General features: G+C 36.0%; 1 protein-coding gene and 1 long non-coding RNA gene across 3 annotated transcripts; both read right to left on the bottom strand.

Moving 5' to 3' along the window:
- Positions 1-1,748: 1,748 nt before the first annotated feature.
- On the bottom strand, positions 1,749-13,873 carry LOC135081577 (protein Pixie). 2 transcript variants are annotated; one of them, XM_063976321.1, is made up of 12 exons: positions 13,680-13,873; positions 13,380-13,594; positions 12,850-13,065; positions 12,502-12,709; positions 11,596-11,782; positions 11,185-11,306; positions 10,959-11,059; positions 5,557-5,734; positions 4,701-4,822; positions 4,058-4,254; positions 2,805-3,039; positions 1,749-2,032 (listed from the first exon to the last, which is right to left on the bottom strand). In XM_063976321.1, the coding sequence occupies exons 1-12, from the start codon at positions 13,687-13,689 to the stop codon at positions 1,985-1,987; spliced, it is 1,839 nt and encodes a 612-aa protein (XP_063832391.1). In that variant the 5' UTR covers positions 13,690-13,873; the 3' UTR covers positions 1,749-1,984. The 2 variants fall into 2 exon arrangements, with proteins under 2 accessions (XP_063832391.1, XP_063832390.1); XM_063976320.1 differs by having other exon boundaries at positions 13,793-13,865.
- LOC135081578 (uncharacterized) lies at positions 6,193-10,939 on the bottom strand. Its single transcript, XR_010259217.1, has 2 exons — positions 10,484-10,939; positions 6,193-6,803 (listed from the first exon to the last, which is right to left on the bottom strand). It is a non-coding gene; the product is annotated as an uncharacterized LOC135081578 (long non-coding RNA).
- Positions 13,874-17,207: the final 3,334 nt, after the last annotated feature.

Genomic DNA, 17,207 nt, shown 5'->3' on the forward strand with positions numbered 1-17,207 from the left:
TTTGCTCCATTAACTTATTCGATCGGCCAGACATTGATTTAACAAAACAAAAGGAAAGCATTTTGTCTGGTGGAAATGTGGAAAATACCAAATTAAAATCTTCCACTGTTTTATTTACTTAAAATACAAATAAGGTAACATTAACTCTGAGTTTTATTAGCTAAGATTTAACCGCGCGCAGCGGCGTGTCTTAGTGTAGGGATACTAATAACTACGAACTAAGTATGTTTGAAGGCAAATAAGACAATTTGAGTTACGTATTTCAGTAACGTAAGTAGAAAGAGCCGCATATAAAGTACTAGCTTTCCGCCCGCGGCTTCGCCCGCGTGGAATTTTGTCTGTCACAGAAAAACTTTATCGCGCGCGTCCCTGTTTCAAAAACCGGGATAAAAACTATCCTATGTTCTTTCCCGGGACTCAAACTATCTCTATGCCAAATTTCATCAAAATCGGTTGCGAGGTTTAAGCGGGAAAGCGTAACAGACAGACAGACAGAGTTACTTTCGCATTTATAATATTAGTTGGGATAATGCATTAAAAGCCCTACCTTATTAACGCAAATAAATAATTTAATTCCATCACGTCGACAGAAGGGCTTTCCCAAGGTTAGAGGGGTCTTGCTGGGTCATTGTCCCAATTCATTATGCCTTAGTTCATTTAAAATGCGTTTGAAACCCAGTTACCTACCTATAACTGGGGCACCGTAGAATAGAAACTACTTATAGATATAGAAAATGTTGTCACGGTACGGGAATCGAACCTTTTGCTGTTGCCTCAGATCATAGAATTGCGCTCCGTTTACCACACCGCCCTTTTCGTTTCAAATGTCGTAAAGTTTGTGGTTATTGGCAACTTTGCCAAGTGGAACGGATTTTTAGATAATTTTCACTTAGTAAGGGCATACCTACCTAATAAATAAACCAGTACAAAAAACTTTCGTTTGACTTGAGCGTAGAAACTAGACAAGAATAATGACTTCTTTTTTGTTTCTCCACCCTGAAAGCTTCTTGTATGGATTGGATGATATCACTAGAGAAATTAGCATTTAATGACTTATCAATCTATAGTAAACGTAGAAAAAAAACATTAAAAAAACTAGAACAAGTTTTTAAGATGTAGCCGAGCTGCTGTCGTCGCTCGTATCGTAGGAAGGAGGACGTCAGAATTTTTCGCAGTATTCGGTCTGAGTAACCTGCTTGTTGATTATTCAACCTGCTACGTCGGCAAGGTTAAGATGCGTGACGTATCGTTGTACAGTGATATCATCGATCTAACTGCCCGTCATTGATCTTATTCACGACTGTTAATATCTAATTAAGTACTAATGATTCATTTTGAGTATTCATCTCAGGAAGCAAGTTATAAAGGGGTGTCGTTGCATATGCAATATTTATTTTAAATTAAATGACGCAGATGTTGGTAGTTTATTTTTAGTCTGGAATTAGCAGAATGAGCCTAATTTCTGTTGGTTTACTGTTAACCTTGGGGTTATTTCAAACAAAACACATATTATACGGTTTTGTTTGAAAGAAAGCATTTGAGTATCTATTGAATGAAAAGTCTAGGAATAGGTATATTACAAAAAACTGGAATCTATAATCTGGAGGAGAATGCTATGTGGCATTAAGGTCGCTTTATGTATTGTGTTTTATGTGCATTTAAGTTTATAATAAAGGGGAAATAAGTCAAGCCGAGATTTATCTAGTTCCGGTATTAATGTGGTAATATTATAGAAAGAAAAGCCTTAGTAAAAACAAAACTATATTTAAAATAGCACGTTCGAAAGGTGATTGCATTTAATATAATAATGTATGGGGTAATCTGACTTCCACTAGTAGTCTAGTGAAATGACAGCAGACTGATTGTATAAAACGTGATTTATTACATTAATACATTTAATTGGAAATACACAGGATCGCAGACCATCGGTATTGTGACAGATACAATAGCTCCCATATACATAAATACATTGGTTTTGCGTTTTCTAATCTTCCAGGAAGAAGTATTGGCCTGCCCGTTTCTGCTCGATATCCTGTAACAACAAATAATTAATTTAGTTGTTTCGTTTCAGCCAAATGACGTCCACTGCTGGACAAAGGCCTCCTCCAAGGTTTTCCACAATGCACGGTCCTGCGCTGCCCGCATCCAGGCTCTTCCCGCGACCTTTACGAGATCGTCGGTCCACATAGTAGGAGGCCTGCCCACGCTACGTCTTCCAGCCCGTGGTCGCCACTCGAGAACTTTTCTGCCCCAACGGCCATTTGTTGTTTGCTGTATATTTATAACAAATCGCGCTATACTAGTACTATTGTAATTGGCTTCCTGTTTGAAAGTAAAATTCCCGTCTTGTAAATAAAAACTAGTCCTTAGTAAAAGGGCAGTTTACATACATACATTATGAAATTTTTAACACACTTATTAAAAAGTGGGTCATCCTCTTTACAAATAGGCATTTATTGACACCGTCAATCATTAGTTCTAAGACAATTTCACACAAAAAATATGACGAAATGAAAATTAAATGATTTGTTACCAACTTTTGTAATTAAAGTTGACCATTAAGGTATGGTTTTACAATAAGTATACTTCTATATAAAAAAATAGGGAATATCTAAATAGTTCAGTTTCAACAGATTATGACTACTAAATAGCTTTTAAGATTGTTTCAGCCATTACAAGCTTTTCTAGTCCTGATAGAGATCCTGTACTTAGAGACTGCAAGGTTTGGATTGTGTCCAATCCAAAATGGACTGCTTCTATCAGGAATAAAAATAAATAAATAAAAATATCTGCCATAACCGTACCTTAACAGAAGCATGTTTGTTGATCCTCGGTCTGAAATTATTTGGATCTCTCCGGAAGGTGATCCCGAGGAGTTCCAAGAACTTGTTCATGCCGTTGAGAAGCGACTGCGGCGCGTGCGCGGTCGCGTTAGACGAGGGTGTTCCCTCGAACACGATGACGCGGTCAGCGAGGTACGTCGCCATTATGAAGTCGTGCTCCACTACGAAGCCTGTGCGTTTTGCGTGGAGGATGAACCTGCAAAGAATAGAAATTGTAAGTGCTGTTTGAACAGTCTAGTTAGCTAGGTTATAAATCATCATCATCATTTCAGCCATAGGACGTCCACTGCTGAACATAGGCCTCCCCTAATGCTTTCCACGTTGATCGATTGGTAGCGGCCTGCGTCCAGCTTCCCTGCTACCTTTACGATGTCGTTGGTCCACCTTGTAGGTGGACGTCCCACGCTGCGTTTTCCGGTACGCGGCCAAGTACCGCGCCTCGCGGTACTTAGGTTATAAATAAACAACTTGAAATGCCTAAGGCGGGAATCGAACCCACGACCTTTCGCTTGCCGGGCGACTGCTCTTCCATCTTAGCTACTTAGACACTGGATGAACTGGATTAGTATATCTAGGTACCTTTAACAACTATGTTTATTTGATCCGGTAAGTTTATCTTCTTTTTTTTCTGTATTGTGTCTTTTTTATTGTGTCAATAAAACTATTCTATTCTTTTCTATTCTATTTATCTGACTGAACTAAGTTCAATTTCAAGAAGTTTTATAGTTTACAGGGTCAGGATATGCTTTAATAACATTTAAAATGATTGGTTCTATCAGATACAAGTTAATGTAGGTCCTGAGGTATTGAATACACATTCTGTCTTATTTAGTGATGAAATTATAGCCAAGTACCCATACCTAAAAAGTAAGTTATAACTATTTTAATTGTATTTACTCATTTGCAACTAATAATTTGCCTCAATAAACTCCTTATTAATAAAAATTATTCACATAACAATGCATTTTTATTTTTAGAATAATTGATATAATGAACACTAGTATAAAACAACTACCCCCTTACTAATAAAACTTACACGCTCGTTGAAAAGTGTTTTCAAGTGATATTTAGTATGGAAATGGTCATTTTAAAACAGTGTTCAACAAGTGTGTAACTTTTTATTAATAAGGGGGCTAGTATGTTACACCTCTATTACTATTATGGAAGCAATAACTTATTGAGTATTGAAAAAAACTATTTGACGTAAAACCAACCTCTTAATAACTTTAGCAGCAACCAGACGTTGCTCAGAGTCCAGGTAGGCTGACGGCTCGTCGACGAGGTACACGTCAGCCGGCTTCCCGAGGCAGAGCACCAGAGCCACCCGCTGCAACTCACCACCGGAGAGGTTCTGGACTTCTTGGTCCATGATTTCCTCAATTTTCATTGGCTTCATTACATCTGTGATAAACTGTAAACATAAAAATAATGTTTATAAGTTTACTTACATTAGATACTCTGTATTGCACACTACACAATACTGACAGACAATAAAGAAATACAAAATTGAAACTGTACAATTTAGGCAGTCTTGTCCAAGAAGCAATAAATTATGATTATTTAGATTTTATTATATTTATTAGACTTATTTAGATTTACGATATGGAGTGTTCTTTTATAAATTACACTTTGTTTGCAGTATGCGCAATGCAATTAAATACAACAATACAAATTCTTAATTGCTATTCCACATGTCACATTAGATATTAAATTAACAAACTAAAAACATTTTGACATAGTTTTGGTAGTAAGAATATAAGAAAGTCAATACACGTGGTAATTTTTGTAACCTTGAAGAATAAAGATTTCTTGTATTTCAAGTTTATTGCTTGAAAAATAAAAAAAATATGTATTCACCTGTGGATGTATGTAAGCATCTCTAATTTTTTCATGCAGCAGGTGGCGCACAAGCCCCTGCGACTTGGGGGATATCTTCTGTGGCTTATAACTAATGTGCAGCTGTGGCAGCTGGCCGGAACCTGCGGGAAATTGATTAATAAGTAATTTAGTTGAAAACTAATACAATCATAACACACTTGGATGATGCTTTGCAACCAAATTGTTAAATAACAATTTTCTTCTTTCATTCACTTTATACATGGACATTATACTTTGTATGAACAGTATACAAGTATAGTTTGAATGTAAATGCTCTGAAAACATTATAACACAAACAGTACTGGTGTAAAAACTAGTAATATCAGCCTGAAAACTTATCACAAAGTCAAATTTACCTTCCGATGATAAGGAAGATTCCGCATGTTTTAAACATTTTTGGAACACAGGATGGAAAAATAAATCAAACAGTTCTGTCCCAGCCATCACAATAACAAAGAAAATACGTCGAACTCATCAAGATATGCTTAGCGCAACAATTCTATAACCTCAATACTATAAAAAAACTCTACATTGTTACAACTTTAAAATAACAAGAAAATAACACTAATCATCCATTTTAACGTAACATCCTTGATAATATTCGTTTATTTTCAATAAATAATCTGAAAACGTTTTCTTCCAACAAAATCGAAACCATTTGACAACTTTCACAAATTTGACATATGAAAATCGGTGTTGCCAGATGTGATTAACACAATTTACCACAGATAATTTATCATGTATCGATACGATAATTAACTCGATTAACAATCGGTAAAATATTTAAAATTTCTAAACTTGGATTTCACAGATGACTACGGGAACATGAACTTACCTTCATCAGGTTCCAAATTTCCAGCCAACATTCTAATGAATGTAGTTTTTCCAGTACCGTTCTCTCCGAGGAGTACCAGAATTTCAGAATCTGAGAATTCACCAGGCATGACACGCAGAAAGAAATCGCCCATTTTCTTTGTCATCTCAGGGTATTCATAGTGGTTCATACGTTTAATCTGTATAACATTAGTTGATTTCAATAAAATTAAATCCCAAAAAAATTACACACTTATTTTTTATAATAGAACTGTTTTGCATTACAACAAAACAGTTATTATGTGTAGAATAAAACACAGCGTTCTGTTGAGAGAGCTGTCTATGATCTTTGCCTTATTTTAGTCTATGGTATAAGAAAACTTACCAATTGTCTCTGCTTTATCATCTAGTTTACCTTCTTCATACACCAGCTGGCACCACTTTCTATGGAAATTGGTGATCTGTCAACTTGACATTTCATAGTCGTCCAACACCAGCAAGCACTTGCTGGAACGCTGTGTTTTATTCTACACATAATAACTGTTTTGTTGTAATGCAAAACAGTTCTATTATGTGCCTTAATAAAACACAGCGTTCTGTTGAGACCTGTTTGTTATCTGCTGGTGTCAAGCACAAACGCTATGTGATATAAAATGTATTAAGAATGAAAGAATATAAAGAAGTTTAATATCACAATACAAAATAATACATTAAACAACTTATTGTACTCTCTGAGAAGCAGACGAACCAATAAGAAACTTATTAAACAAATAACCAGTCTTTAGGTTAAATAACTCAAATTATTTAGGACATCTTGAGATCAACATTATGTCATTAACTTCTTATCAACCAATAAAATCATTCTGGTACTTATGGTAGGTTAATAGTAAGATCTCCCCATCTGAAAATATAAATATGTATAAACATAAACATGTTTTCATCTTGAACAATTAAAACATTACTAAAAACTTGTTATGAATAACATAACATTAAACAATTAACTATTAATAACATGCTTGTAAAATTATAAACTCATAAATACAAGATGTTATTGTTCCTTCGTAGGTCTCTGCAGTAATATTTCATAAAGGTATACATACCCCCACCTCCAATTAAATATTGGGGGTCTTATCAACTACTCTCTTGTCCAGCCAGTATCTGGATGTTACTGCAGACCAAACACTTCATGGAGAAGCAAATATTCACTGCACTTCTTGGAGAAGTAATTATTCACTAAAAATGATCTTAATCCAATTTGTAATATTTGACCTGGAAAACAGGCGTTATCATATTGTTTATGGAAATAAACAAATTTCACACATAACTCTGGGGTCTCCATTAAAATGAAGTCTTTATCAGCTCACTAATATGAAACTACAGGACATAATTATGCGTTCATCTGGGTGCTTAGCAGTCAGAGACAGTCTGTAGGTGGTTGAATCAGATTCAGATCCAAATATCAGCCAAAATGCTGACGTCATGTCTATAGCGGGGAGGTTCTGGGCCCCCCCCGCAAAACAACCCTAGATACGCCAATGTCACAATGTGATCATATTCTGATACTTCAACAAAGTAATCCTGTAATGTGTCCAAAGGAATGAGATCATGGATTCTTCGATCTGAAGCAAGAAGAAGAATGAGAGCTGTTTATCAAGTAAAATTCAATGCTAGAAGAAAGTCCAGCAGCCGGCAACCAGTCAAATTAATTCCAGTAATTTAATACTAAAGACCGGTGATCTCGGTGTACTTGGCCTTGCAAGTGAAATGGCCTTAAGGAACTGATGTACAAAAGGTAAAGGTAGATACAACTGACCTAAGTATCAGTTTTGTACTGCAAGTTTTTGCTGTAAAAACAGCTTGGCTAACAGCAGCGCTATAGTAACGGCGTAAAACATCTTTCATCTTCGAATCGGTAACCCAAAAATCCTGGGGGGCACCAGACCAGACCATTCTGGGGTGCCATAGCCCCCGGGGGGGCGGATATATATGGGGGGTACGGACCGCCCCGCGCGCCAAGCCACGCTACGCCGCCACTGGCTACCACATCACTACCAGTTGGTAACTTGTGGTCAATGCTGTGAGATTGACCCACATAATGCATCTTATGATTGCTCCTTCCACCACCAATTTTAAATTTTGGAGAGATAACTTATCTACTTGTTGTAGACTAGGGTCTCTAACAGATCCTTTATTAGCACTGGGGCCGATGTTATTAGAATGTATGTTCCGTCTGCCATTCAAGTATGGTAACGTCTGTAGCTGGAAGGTGAAAACACTCATCCAGCTGATAATCCCAGAGACGGCTGAAGGGCGTCATAAAGAATCAGAGTTCTGATCTATTTGCCTTAATGTGGTACAAAAGATGGATAATACTATTTATTAGCTAATTTTCAATTATAATTTTACTTGTTTATTTAAGGAACACAAACAGTATAATTTTATTTAATATTTAACATCCATCTTTTGAGTCCAGTGTAACATAGTTAATACTACTGCCGTGGCCCTGGAAGCCAATAAGTCTATTTTGGGACACCCCTACATAATGAATACAGCCTCTGTGGCCGGGGGTACTAATGGATTCTAACTGGAACAAACAAGTCTCTGTCTGCGACTCCCCATACACTGAGTATGGCCTCCGCGGCCTGGGGTACTAATATATTCTAAATGGAAGCAAACAAGTCTCTGTCTGGGACTCCCCATACACTGAGTATGGCCTCCGCGGCCTGGGGTACTAATAGATTCCACCTGGGTACTACTCGACCCTTTGATGTTACAGGTGGTCTGGGATACCGTGCCTATGGCCCGGTCTGCAATCCCATCTCCTGGTAGATAACAAGCCGACAGCGTCATGTCGAGCTGTTCGGTCAAGTTCATGAGCTTGGTGGTCAATTTGAGGAGGGCCCGTGATCGAGTACCTCCTTCGTTTCTGACTGTGTCTGTGTCAGAATGTGACCTTCAGGAGCTTGGTGGTCAATTTGAGGAGGGCCCGTGATCGAGTACCTCCTTCGTTTCTGACTGTGTCTGTGTCAGAATGTGACCTTCAGGAGCTTGGTGGTTAATTTGAGGAGGGCCCGTGATCGAGTACCTCCTTGTATCAGGATGTGAACTTCATTCAATCGATCCTGATGACTTAATGCTACATCTCCATCGCATTGGAGTGTCATCATCACTAGTAAAAATATATATGTATTTTTCAAAAGTAAATGCCAACATTACATTTTAGGTGTGCGTTGTAACACTGACCTGTAAAATTTTTGTAAAGTACTGTCTATTTTCTTTCTCTGACCTTTAATCTACTGTTATAATAATATTTTCGAAAAAAAAATAATTAGCAACCCTAGTTGAACGCCCCACTACGCATCCGCTGCGTCTGTGGACTTGGAAGTCTGCGACTTCTTTTCGCCGCAACGGCTTTGAACTAAAGTCTATGGCGTCTATACCTCTTAAAATCCTCTCAGAAACAGCTGTATACTATTGTGTATTTAGTTGACATTGACAGTTTATAATATTGTAACTAATTGTGGGTATACAAATAATAAATCAGTTATGCTTTGACTTGAGTTGATGTTGTATCTTTTACATACCATACCTATTGCTTGAAGAGAGACGTCCTCCGGGGACAGTCAATGTTGCAGTTGGCAAATGTATAAATATTTTTTTTTTTTTTTTTTTTTTTTTTTTGAAATAAAGTCCCAAGTTTTTGAGCTTGTCTTAGTGCACAAATAAGATCCCAGTCCTTTAAGATATTTAGAGACATTATTCTGCCATGATGTTTCTGAGAGTATTCCAGGCTTGGGAATTTAGGATATTTGTGTTGGCTCTATTTACTTGCGATTGACATGCAAAAAAAAATAAGGTTTCTGAAAGTCTCAGTGTCTATGAGACATGAGCGATTAAGACAGATCTGTTCTGATGACCCAATAGAATAAATTATATTTTCAGTATATTATTACTCAAATGCCACTGGCACGAGGAGTTTCCGCAACTCCACTTGACACCGCTGAGAAAAATCTGCAGTGCCGAAGACAAAATAAATGGCAGGGCTTCAGTTGTAAGATTCCTTGGAGGAAACGCCTGTGAGTCTCTGCTCTGGCAGATGAAAGTAAGTGTTCTGAGAGTTGACCTTCACTAACCGGTCGTGCATTGTGATCCTGAAGAAGATCTACATACTATTTCAGAAACTAGATAAAAATGTCTTATCGCAACATGAGCATAAAGCCCATCTTTGAAAAGAAACATTGTTTCTATTAACTTCTTATCTTGAACTCTTTTGAGAATTTTTAAGTAGGTATACTCGCATATTGTTTAATTTAAATATGATAAGGTGTTCAACCAGATCTGTGACCCACCCATGACTAGGTTGGGGGAGCCTTTTGTAATGTTGTACGAAGGTTAATATTAGCAATTACCTTAAACAGTGCTCGCGTTCATTAAAAAGATTCCGCTCTTTTTTCCACAAAGAATTGAATTGTGGTTTCAGGGTTCTTGGATTATCAAGCCAGAACCAAACATTACAAAATAAAATTTTTGAAATAAATGATTAACATCTAAATTTAAGAGGCCTTTTAAGCCCAATCTAAAATAATTTTACTTATTTATGAATAGAATGGTAGTAACAATTGCATCATTCAAACAGAATGTTCAACTAGCTGCCTTTAACCCGCTATAAGGTAGCCAAAATGCTGCAATTTATCTCATTAATAATTCGCTCAGTCAGCAGGAAAAGGAAAAGTAATATTCTATCTTCCTTATGATTGATCTTAACTTCACTTTACGATAACGAAGTAACTGAAATCGTTCTTTAGAGGAACTGAATACTACTTTGCAAGCTATTACCATCTAGTAGGCTTGATGTAGAAGGTAAGTGGTGCGCAACAAAGTTGGAAATAACATTCATCTGAGTCGTCAAAGTTTCGACCGAGTGTCTTACGAGTGGGGTTAACACTTACATGGCCTCCGTCGCCTATTTGGAGGTGGTGAAGCAAACATTTCCATTTCCGAGGATGATGAGGATGAATCTGAAAAAGACGACTCGGATTTCGAGCTTTTCCTTCATCCGGGCCGACAGAAGTCAACCTTTCACCGTCACCACTCTTTACCCTTACACTCTGCATCACTTATATTTCCTATTTGCACATTTTAACTGTGTTTTATTCTTATTTTATACTTAAAAAAACAAGAAGATAAAAATTTTTGCTGTGTAGGCGGCAAAAATCACAAACGCTATGAAATGTCAAGTTGACAGATCACCAATTTCCATAGAAAGTGGTGCCAGCTGGTGTATGAAGAAGGTAAACTAGATGATAAAGCAGAGACAATTGGTAAGTTTTCTTATACCATAGACTAAAATAAGGCAAAGATCATAGACAGCTCTCTCAACAGAACGCTGTGTTTTATTAAGGCACATAATAAAATATTTGTTACCTCTTCTTCAGTTGCCGATTCCGCTACCTTGAATACCAAAGATTCAGTTCTGAATCTCATGTTTTCAGTGGGGACAAATCCATCAAGGAAAATATTGATACCTGGAAAACAATAATTTTTTAGCCCTTCATTTCATATGACTCAACATATTTTTTTAACACAGAATTTTGTTATTTTGATCCATTAAAAAAATTATGGGTTGTTTCTTTTCGAATTTTGAACTTACCTTCTCGGACAGAGAAAGGCATAGTAACAACACCGTAAGCACCGGGTACTCCATACAAGCAGCAAATGAAGTCCGACAAGTAGTCCAGCACAGACAAGTCGTGTTCCACGACAATGATGAACCTAAAACAAACAAAATTATTATCTAGACTCTTTGAAGTCAAAGACAGAGAAACAGTCATAAAGTGGTTTTTAGAAAAAAATTTGATACCTATTATTAATTATTATAATCAGCAGTTTAAGAAGAAAATCTATCCAACAGGGCTTGATTCATTTTTCCCTGTAGAGACACTTCAAGCATTGTTTTGTCTGCAAACCTAATCTTTATGTTTCCAGCTTAGTTATAAGCTGCAACTCAAAGGTTCTCTTATTTTCTATTTGAATACATTATGTCTAAAAAAAGAATACTCACTTATCAGGATGAATAAGTGAACGGATTGTAACAGCAGCATTCAGACGTTGCTTGACATCAAGATAAGAAGATGGTTCATCAAACATGAAGATGTCTCCATTCTGGATGCACACCATGGCGCAAGCGAATCGCTGGAGCTCTCCACCAGACAACGCTGCAATCTCACGGTCTCGGATGTGAGATAGATCTAAGAGAAAAAATATATAATTACTGTAAAGTATTCAGTTAAAAACTGAGTATTTTTTTGCCTATACTTTGTATGTATAATGTAATGTACAATGTGACATTCTAAGAACAAAGTGATGTAGGTATGTTCACTTTTTCTCAATTAATTTATTACTGTAAAGCAGTGTTTTTCAACCTGTGGGTCGCGACCCCCTGGGGGGTCGCCAAGCCTCTGTAGGGGGGTCGCGAAGGTCGTAAAAACTACCTCAGTAAAAAAATCAGTAAAGTTATAAAGAGAGATTTATCCGAAATCTAATAATGATGCAAATGCATAAGTAAATGTTGTACTTCTGGATTGAAATATTCGGTTCCTACAACAACTTTGTAAAACATAAAATGCATGAAAAAAAAAGCGAGCGGTCGGAGGGTCCCCAAATATTTTTTCATACTAGGGGAGTCGTGTCATGAAAAAGGTTAAAAACACTGCTGTAAAGTATTCAGTTAAAAACTGAGTATCAGATCATTGCCAGTTGATGACTTTATGTCATAGGAGGACAAAGTTGTAATCTTACAGATCTGTATCTACTCTTATGTTTGTCTATGACATCACAACATTGTTCAAGCCCAAAATAGAAGGTAAACAGACATATGAGTGTATCCAAAATCTATTAAAGGACATGACACAAGTACTTTCTAATATTGTAATTCTTTGTTTCAAATTATACGATTTTTTTAACTTACCAAGCATTTTACATATTTCAGTCTGGTTTTTCATCTCGTCTTTCTTGTCTAGGAGCTGCCCGACAGTTCCCTTGACAGCTTTAGGGATTTGATCCACATATTGGGGCTTAATCAAAGCCTTCAAGTCATCTTCAAGGATCTTAGTAAAGTAGTTCTGCAGTTCCGACCCGCGGAAGTGAGACAGAATCTCTTGCCAGTCTGGGGGATCCTGTTATAAAATATTGAATTTGTGTATCAAATTAAATTACACTGTTTTGCTGCAGTATTGATAAAATTATTTATAAAAAAATATTCAATTACTCAGTAATTAATTGAAATCAAAATAAGGACGAAAAAATTACATCTTACAGCATAACGTCCCAAGTTGGGCTTCTGCTTTCCAGCAAGAATCTTCAGGGCAGTTGACTTGCCGATACCGTTTTGGCCGACCAAACCAAGCACCTCACCAGGGCGTGGTATGGGTAGGCGATGCAACTTGAATGAGTTCTTGGAGTAGCGATGAGTAGTGTGCTTCTCCAAGTTCGACGGGATGTTGATAATCGTAATTGCATCAAAAGGGCATTTCTGTGGAGCATAAAATGTTGTTACAATTTGTATACTTACTATAATTTTCACACATTATTAGATGCAAATCACCCAATTCCTCTAATTGTGTTCAGTAAGTAAGAATTTATAAAAGACTACATCACATGACAATGATAAACTATATCTAATATTTACTCATATGTATGAGCAAATGCAAAATCACTTTGTTATGTAAATATTGCAGTGTGGTTAGCTACCATATGGTGATGATATAACTGATAAATATTTACATTCTAATTCATGAATTTTAGTCTCCCAGATACAGATTGTAGGATGTTAATCAAGCAGTTTACCTTGACACAAATACCACAACCGATGCAGAGTTCCTCAGAGATGGTGGCGATCTTATTATTGGGCGTCACTTCAATGCACAGCTTGCCCATCCGCACAACGGGGCAGCTTTTCTTGCATTCTTGCCTGCATCTCTTAGGCTTGCAACGGTCCGCGTTTACTATAGCAATACGAGTGAGTTTATCCGTCTCCTCATGCTGCTTATTTCGGGACATAGCTGTTGACCAAAAGACACCGTGAAAAACTCATCACACACTCCAAATTATTCCAAAATTCCAGTTAATATGTGGCAAAAACCTAACCTCTACTCATCGTATGTTACGTTCACACAACTAAATGGTAAATGGAAGACAGTTGTAGTATACTTTTCTACGTAACACAACGTGCACATTAGGCTATTAAATTGACCTAATACCAGATAAAAGAAAGCGAACGCTGGCGATACTTTGCCTACGTTCGCGTGTCCTTTTATCTGAAATGTCAAAAGGAATCAGCCTGAAGTTGACAGCATTCATTTTGCTTATTTGGTTTCGTTCAAAAATTTACGAACTCTCACAACTTTAGCTGCTGCTAATTTTGTTTCCTAACTTTACCAAGTGCTTACAAACATGTGACCTTAAGCAAGCAATCTAGTACACAGTTTTAAAAATTCTCAATAGTCCGTTAAAGTTATTGTTTGTTTTAGTTTAAATCAAGAACAAGTACTTTAAATAAACCACACTTGTCCTCATTTATTTTGCAATTTCTAAACGATTTGTTGAAAAAAAAAATACAAAACAAATGTTGCCACCAGTGGGTAGACACTTCTCATACAAAAACTAGTCTCTATATGTAGCAATTGATATACAACCTTATCCCTTAAGCAATAAAGTGCATTTTGGATTGATTTCACTATAGCAGGGGAACCCGCGGATCAATACCACCATACTAAAAATAATTGTTAGTGTCCTTATGTTGGTAGTATTGTTAGTTTGACAAATGAAAAAAAATGTCTGTCAATTGAGTTTGAGTTTTTAACCGGCGAATTGATTCGTGTGAAGTTATTTTCTCAGATTTGGTGCAATATTACTGTAAATAAACTTTTCTGTCGTTTACGTTGAGTTGATTAAGTTCCTCCGTATCGGGCGTGATAAAGTTTGCTGTTCAGTGTTATGTTTTTTGTGAGATAGAGACTCTTTTAAATAAGCTGTGTTTCAACTTCTACAGAAGTTTAAACTCTTATTTACTTTTCTGTTTAATGGGTATGTTATCTACTTACTTGAAATATTAGATCTATTACAAATCTATTTTTCATTAAAAACAACCCTATGTGATGAAAATGTAAATGTACTTTCAAAACTGGTAAATGCATGAACCAGGGCATTGACACTGGTTGGAGAGAAATTATAGGCTTTGTTTAATTAATACCTATTTCATTTTAGGCTTCTACTGATAATGGAGAGTAGAAACAACAAGAAGTGCGTTATTTGTAATGAGAGGCGAAGTCGCGGTGGATCACCCTTACTTTTGAGTAGGTTTCCTCTGGATTCTGACCGGTAAGTTTCTAATAACACTCATTTATTACAAGATAATTTTACTGATTGTGTAAACTTAAAGGCTGGGATTAATATTTTTAATCATACAGTAAATAACCATAACCAATTTTTAATTTCAGTATTTTGTTTCGTACTCTGTAAATGAATTGCATAACAATACTAAAAGAAATTAGTTGATGAATAAATTTCAGTTTGTTATTCTTTTTCTTTTCTAATAGGTATTTCTTATTTCAGTTGTCGAATGTGGGTTAAAAATGCTGGCATAGAAGACTTAGCATATGTACCTATTGAAAAGTTACACCAACTGAAGTTTGTTTGTGGTGGGCACTTCACTCCTGAATCCTTCAATGCCAAAGGAACTCGGCTGAAGAACTCAGCTATTCCAACACTGGAATTGAGCAATCCCATCTTGCCAGATGAAGTTTTGACAGAGTTTCCTCTTCATGTAAAAGACTCCAATAAAGAAAACCTCAAGACAGGTATGATGATGACTTCAATTTTTTTTTTTAAATTTAATTTACTATATCAATTTTTCTGAATTATTTAGATGTCTTAATTAATTTTCTTTGGTTTCCAAAACAAACCAACCGAATGCAATTTAACAAGGTTCTTTCTTTGTAACCACAAACATGTGTTGTATGCTTATCAATAAATAATATATAATTTCAATTATTAATTATATCTATACTTTGTTACAGTTCTTTATGATCATTCATATTGCATTCCAAAGAAGTCAAATCCAGTTGAACGAGGTATGTTTATCTAAAATTATACTAATAATATAAAAAGGAAATATTTAATTGTTTGTTTGTATTTGATCGGCTCCGTAACTCGAAGCCAAGATAGCCTAAAGTGCGGGTTAGAACCCCACAGCTTGAATATTGTAGAAAACCCACTCGTAACACAATTTAGCTTAGAATGTGTGTTGAGTTAGAGGGACTTTAGTAATTTGTGTAATACAAATTCTTCAAAAAAAGTACCGGACCAATTTGAAAAATTTTGGGCAATCTACATTAATTAGCCAGGTCAGCTAGTTTAATAATATTTATAAGCTAGTAATTTTTAATGTGAGCAAGACATGTACTAGACTGATTGTACCCTAAAGTTGGGTAAGAACATGACATTTTATTACCCAATTCACATTTCATTATCTGCTTTCAGTTCCCCTTACAACTACAACCAAACAACTAAATTCAACATGTTTGGGAGCTGTGGATATACCAGATTCTGGTATTTCTGCGAAAACAACTTTTGAACCTCTTCCTTCTACTTCCAATGCACCAGAACATATGACCTATAAACCCATTACTCATGGTAAGTGTACAAACTAATTATTTACCTTCTAAAATATGCCTTCCCTCAAACTAAAGAATGCCACCCTGGATGCGTTCTGCAGTCTGCAGTCAGGTCAAAATGAACTTATATGTACAACATTCTAGGTTTCTGTACATTTTATATTAATGCGATTTGACCGTGCGGATACGAACAAAGAACGCAAAGCACACGTGACTGATTGCCTTATCACGACCACTTACAGATTGTCTTGACATACCCGCAGACCGCATCCAGAATGCAGAACATTAAAACCTCTAAATGCCTTTAATTTAATATTATGTCATTGTTATTGAAGGTGGGCCCACGCTTCATATTTTATGAGAAGAGCTATCATTATCCTGTCTTTGCATTTTTTTAAAACTTGATAATGATTGATTGATTTGGAAATAATATGTTTCATAAAACAACAAAATAAATTTTAAACTAATTTGCATATTTATAATATTTCAGATGATAAAAACATTTGCCATCAAGATGCACAGGCAGAAATATTAGTCCACAGTTATAAAAGACCTAAGAAAAACATTGAAATGAAAGGTAAGATAAAACATACCTAATTTAAAAAACTAAGTAAAATTGCTGATTAATTAACCAATATTCAATTCAATTTACTTTAATGTTGTTTTTTTTACTAATGGAAATGTTTTTATTACAGACACTTCATCAACATTTACAATTAAAGAGAAGAGGCTTTGGCGACAGTTACAAAATGCAAAAAAAACAATAAGGAATATAGCGAAGTCAAGAGTGAATTTAGACAAGTTAGATTCGGAAGTGCTGACATCGTTAGTAAAGGATGTAGTGCAGAATAACAAAAAAAAGTCACAAGGAAAAAGGTGGACTTTAGCCAACAAAATATATGCTTTGGCTATATTTAAACGGTCCCCTAAAGCATACCGCTATATGCAAAAGCTGTTTACGCTACCAAGCACTAAAACGCTCCAAAGGATTTTAAAAAAT

Source organism: Ostrinia nubilalis, chromosome 20, assembly GCF_963855985.1.
Source record: "Ostrinia nubilalis chromosome 20, ilOstNubi1.1, whole genome shotgun sequence".
Taxonomy (NCBI): Eukaryota; Metazoa; Arthropoda; class Insecta; order Lepidoptera; family Crambidae; genus Ostrinia; species Ostrinia nubilalis.

What these genes read in the sequence shown, in the direction of transcription:
- LOC135081577 (XM_063976321.1), bottom strand. An exon ending in GTTGTGGTATTTGTGTCAAG is followed by an intron (nt 13,066 to 13,379) that starts GTAAACTGCTTG and finishes TATGCTCCACAG; the next exon opens with AAATGCCCTTTTGATGCAAT. An exon ending in CCAACTTGGGACGTTATGCT is followed by an intron (nt 12,710 to 12,849) that starts GTAAGATGTAAT and finishes ATTTTATAACAG; the next exon opens with GATCCCCCAGACTGGCAAGA.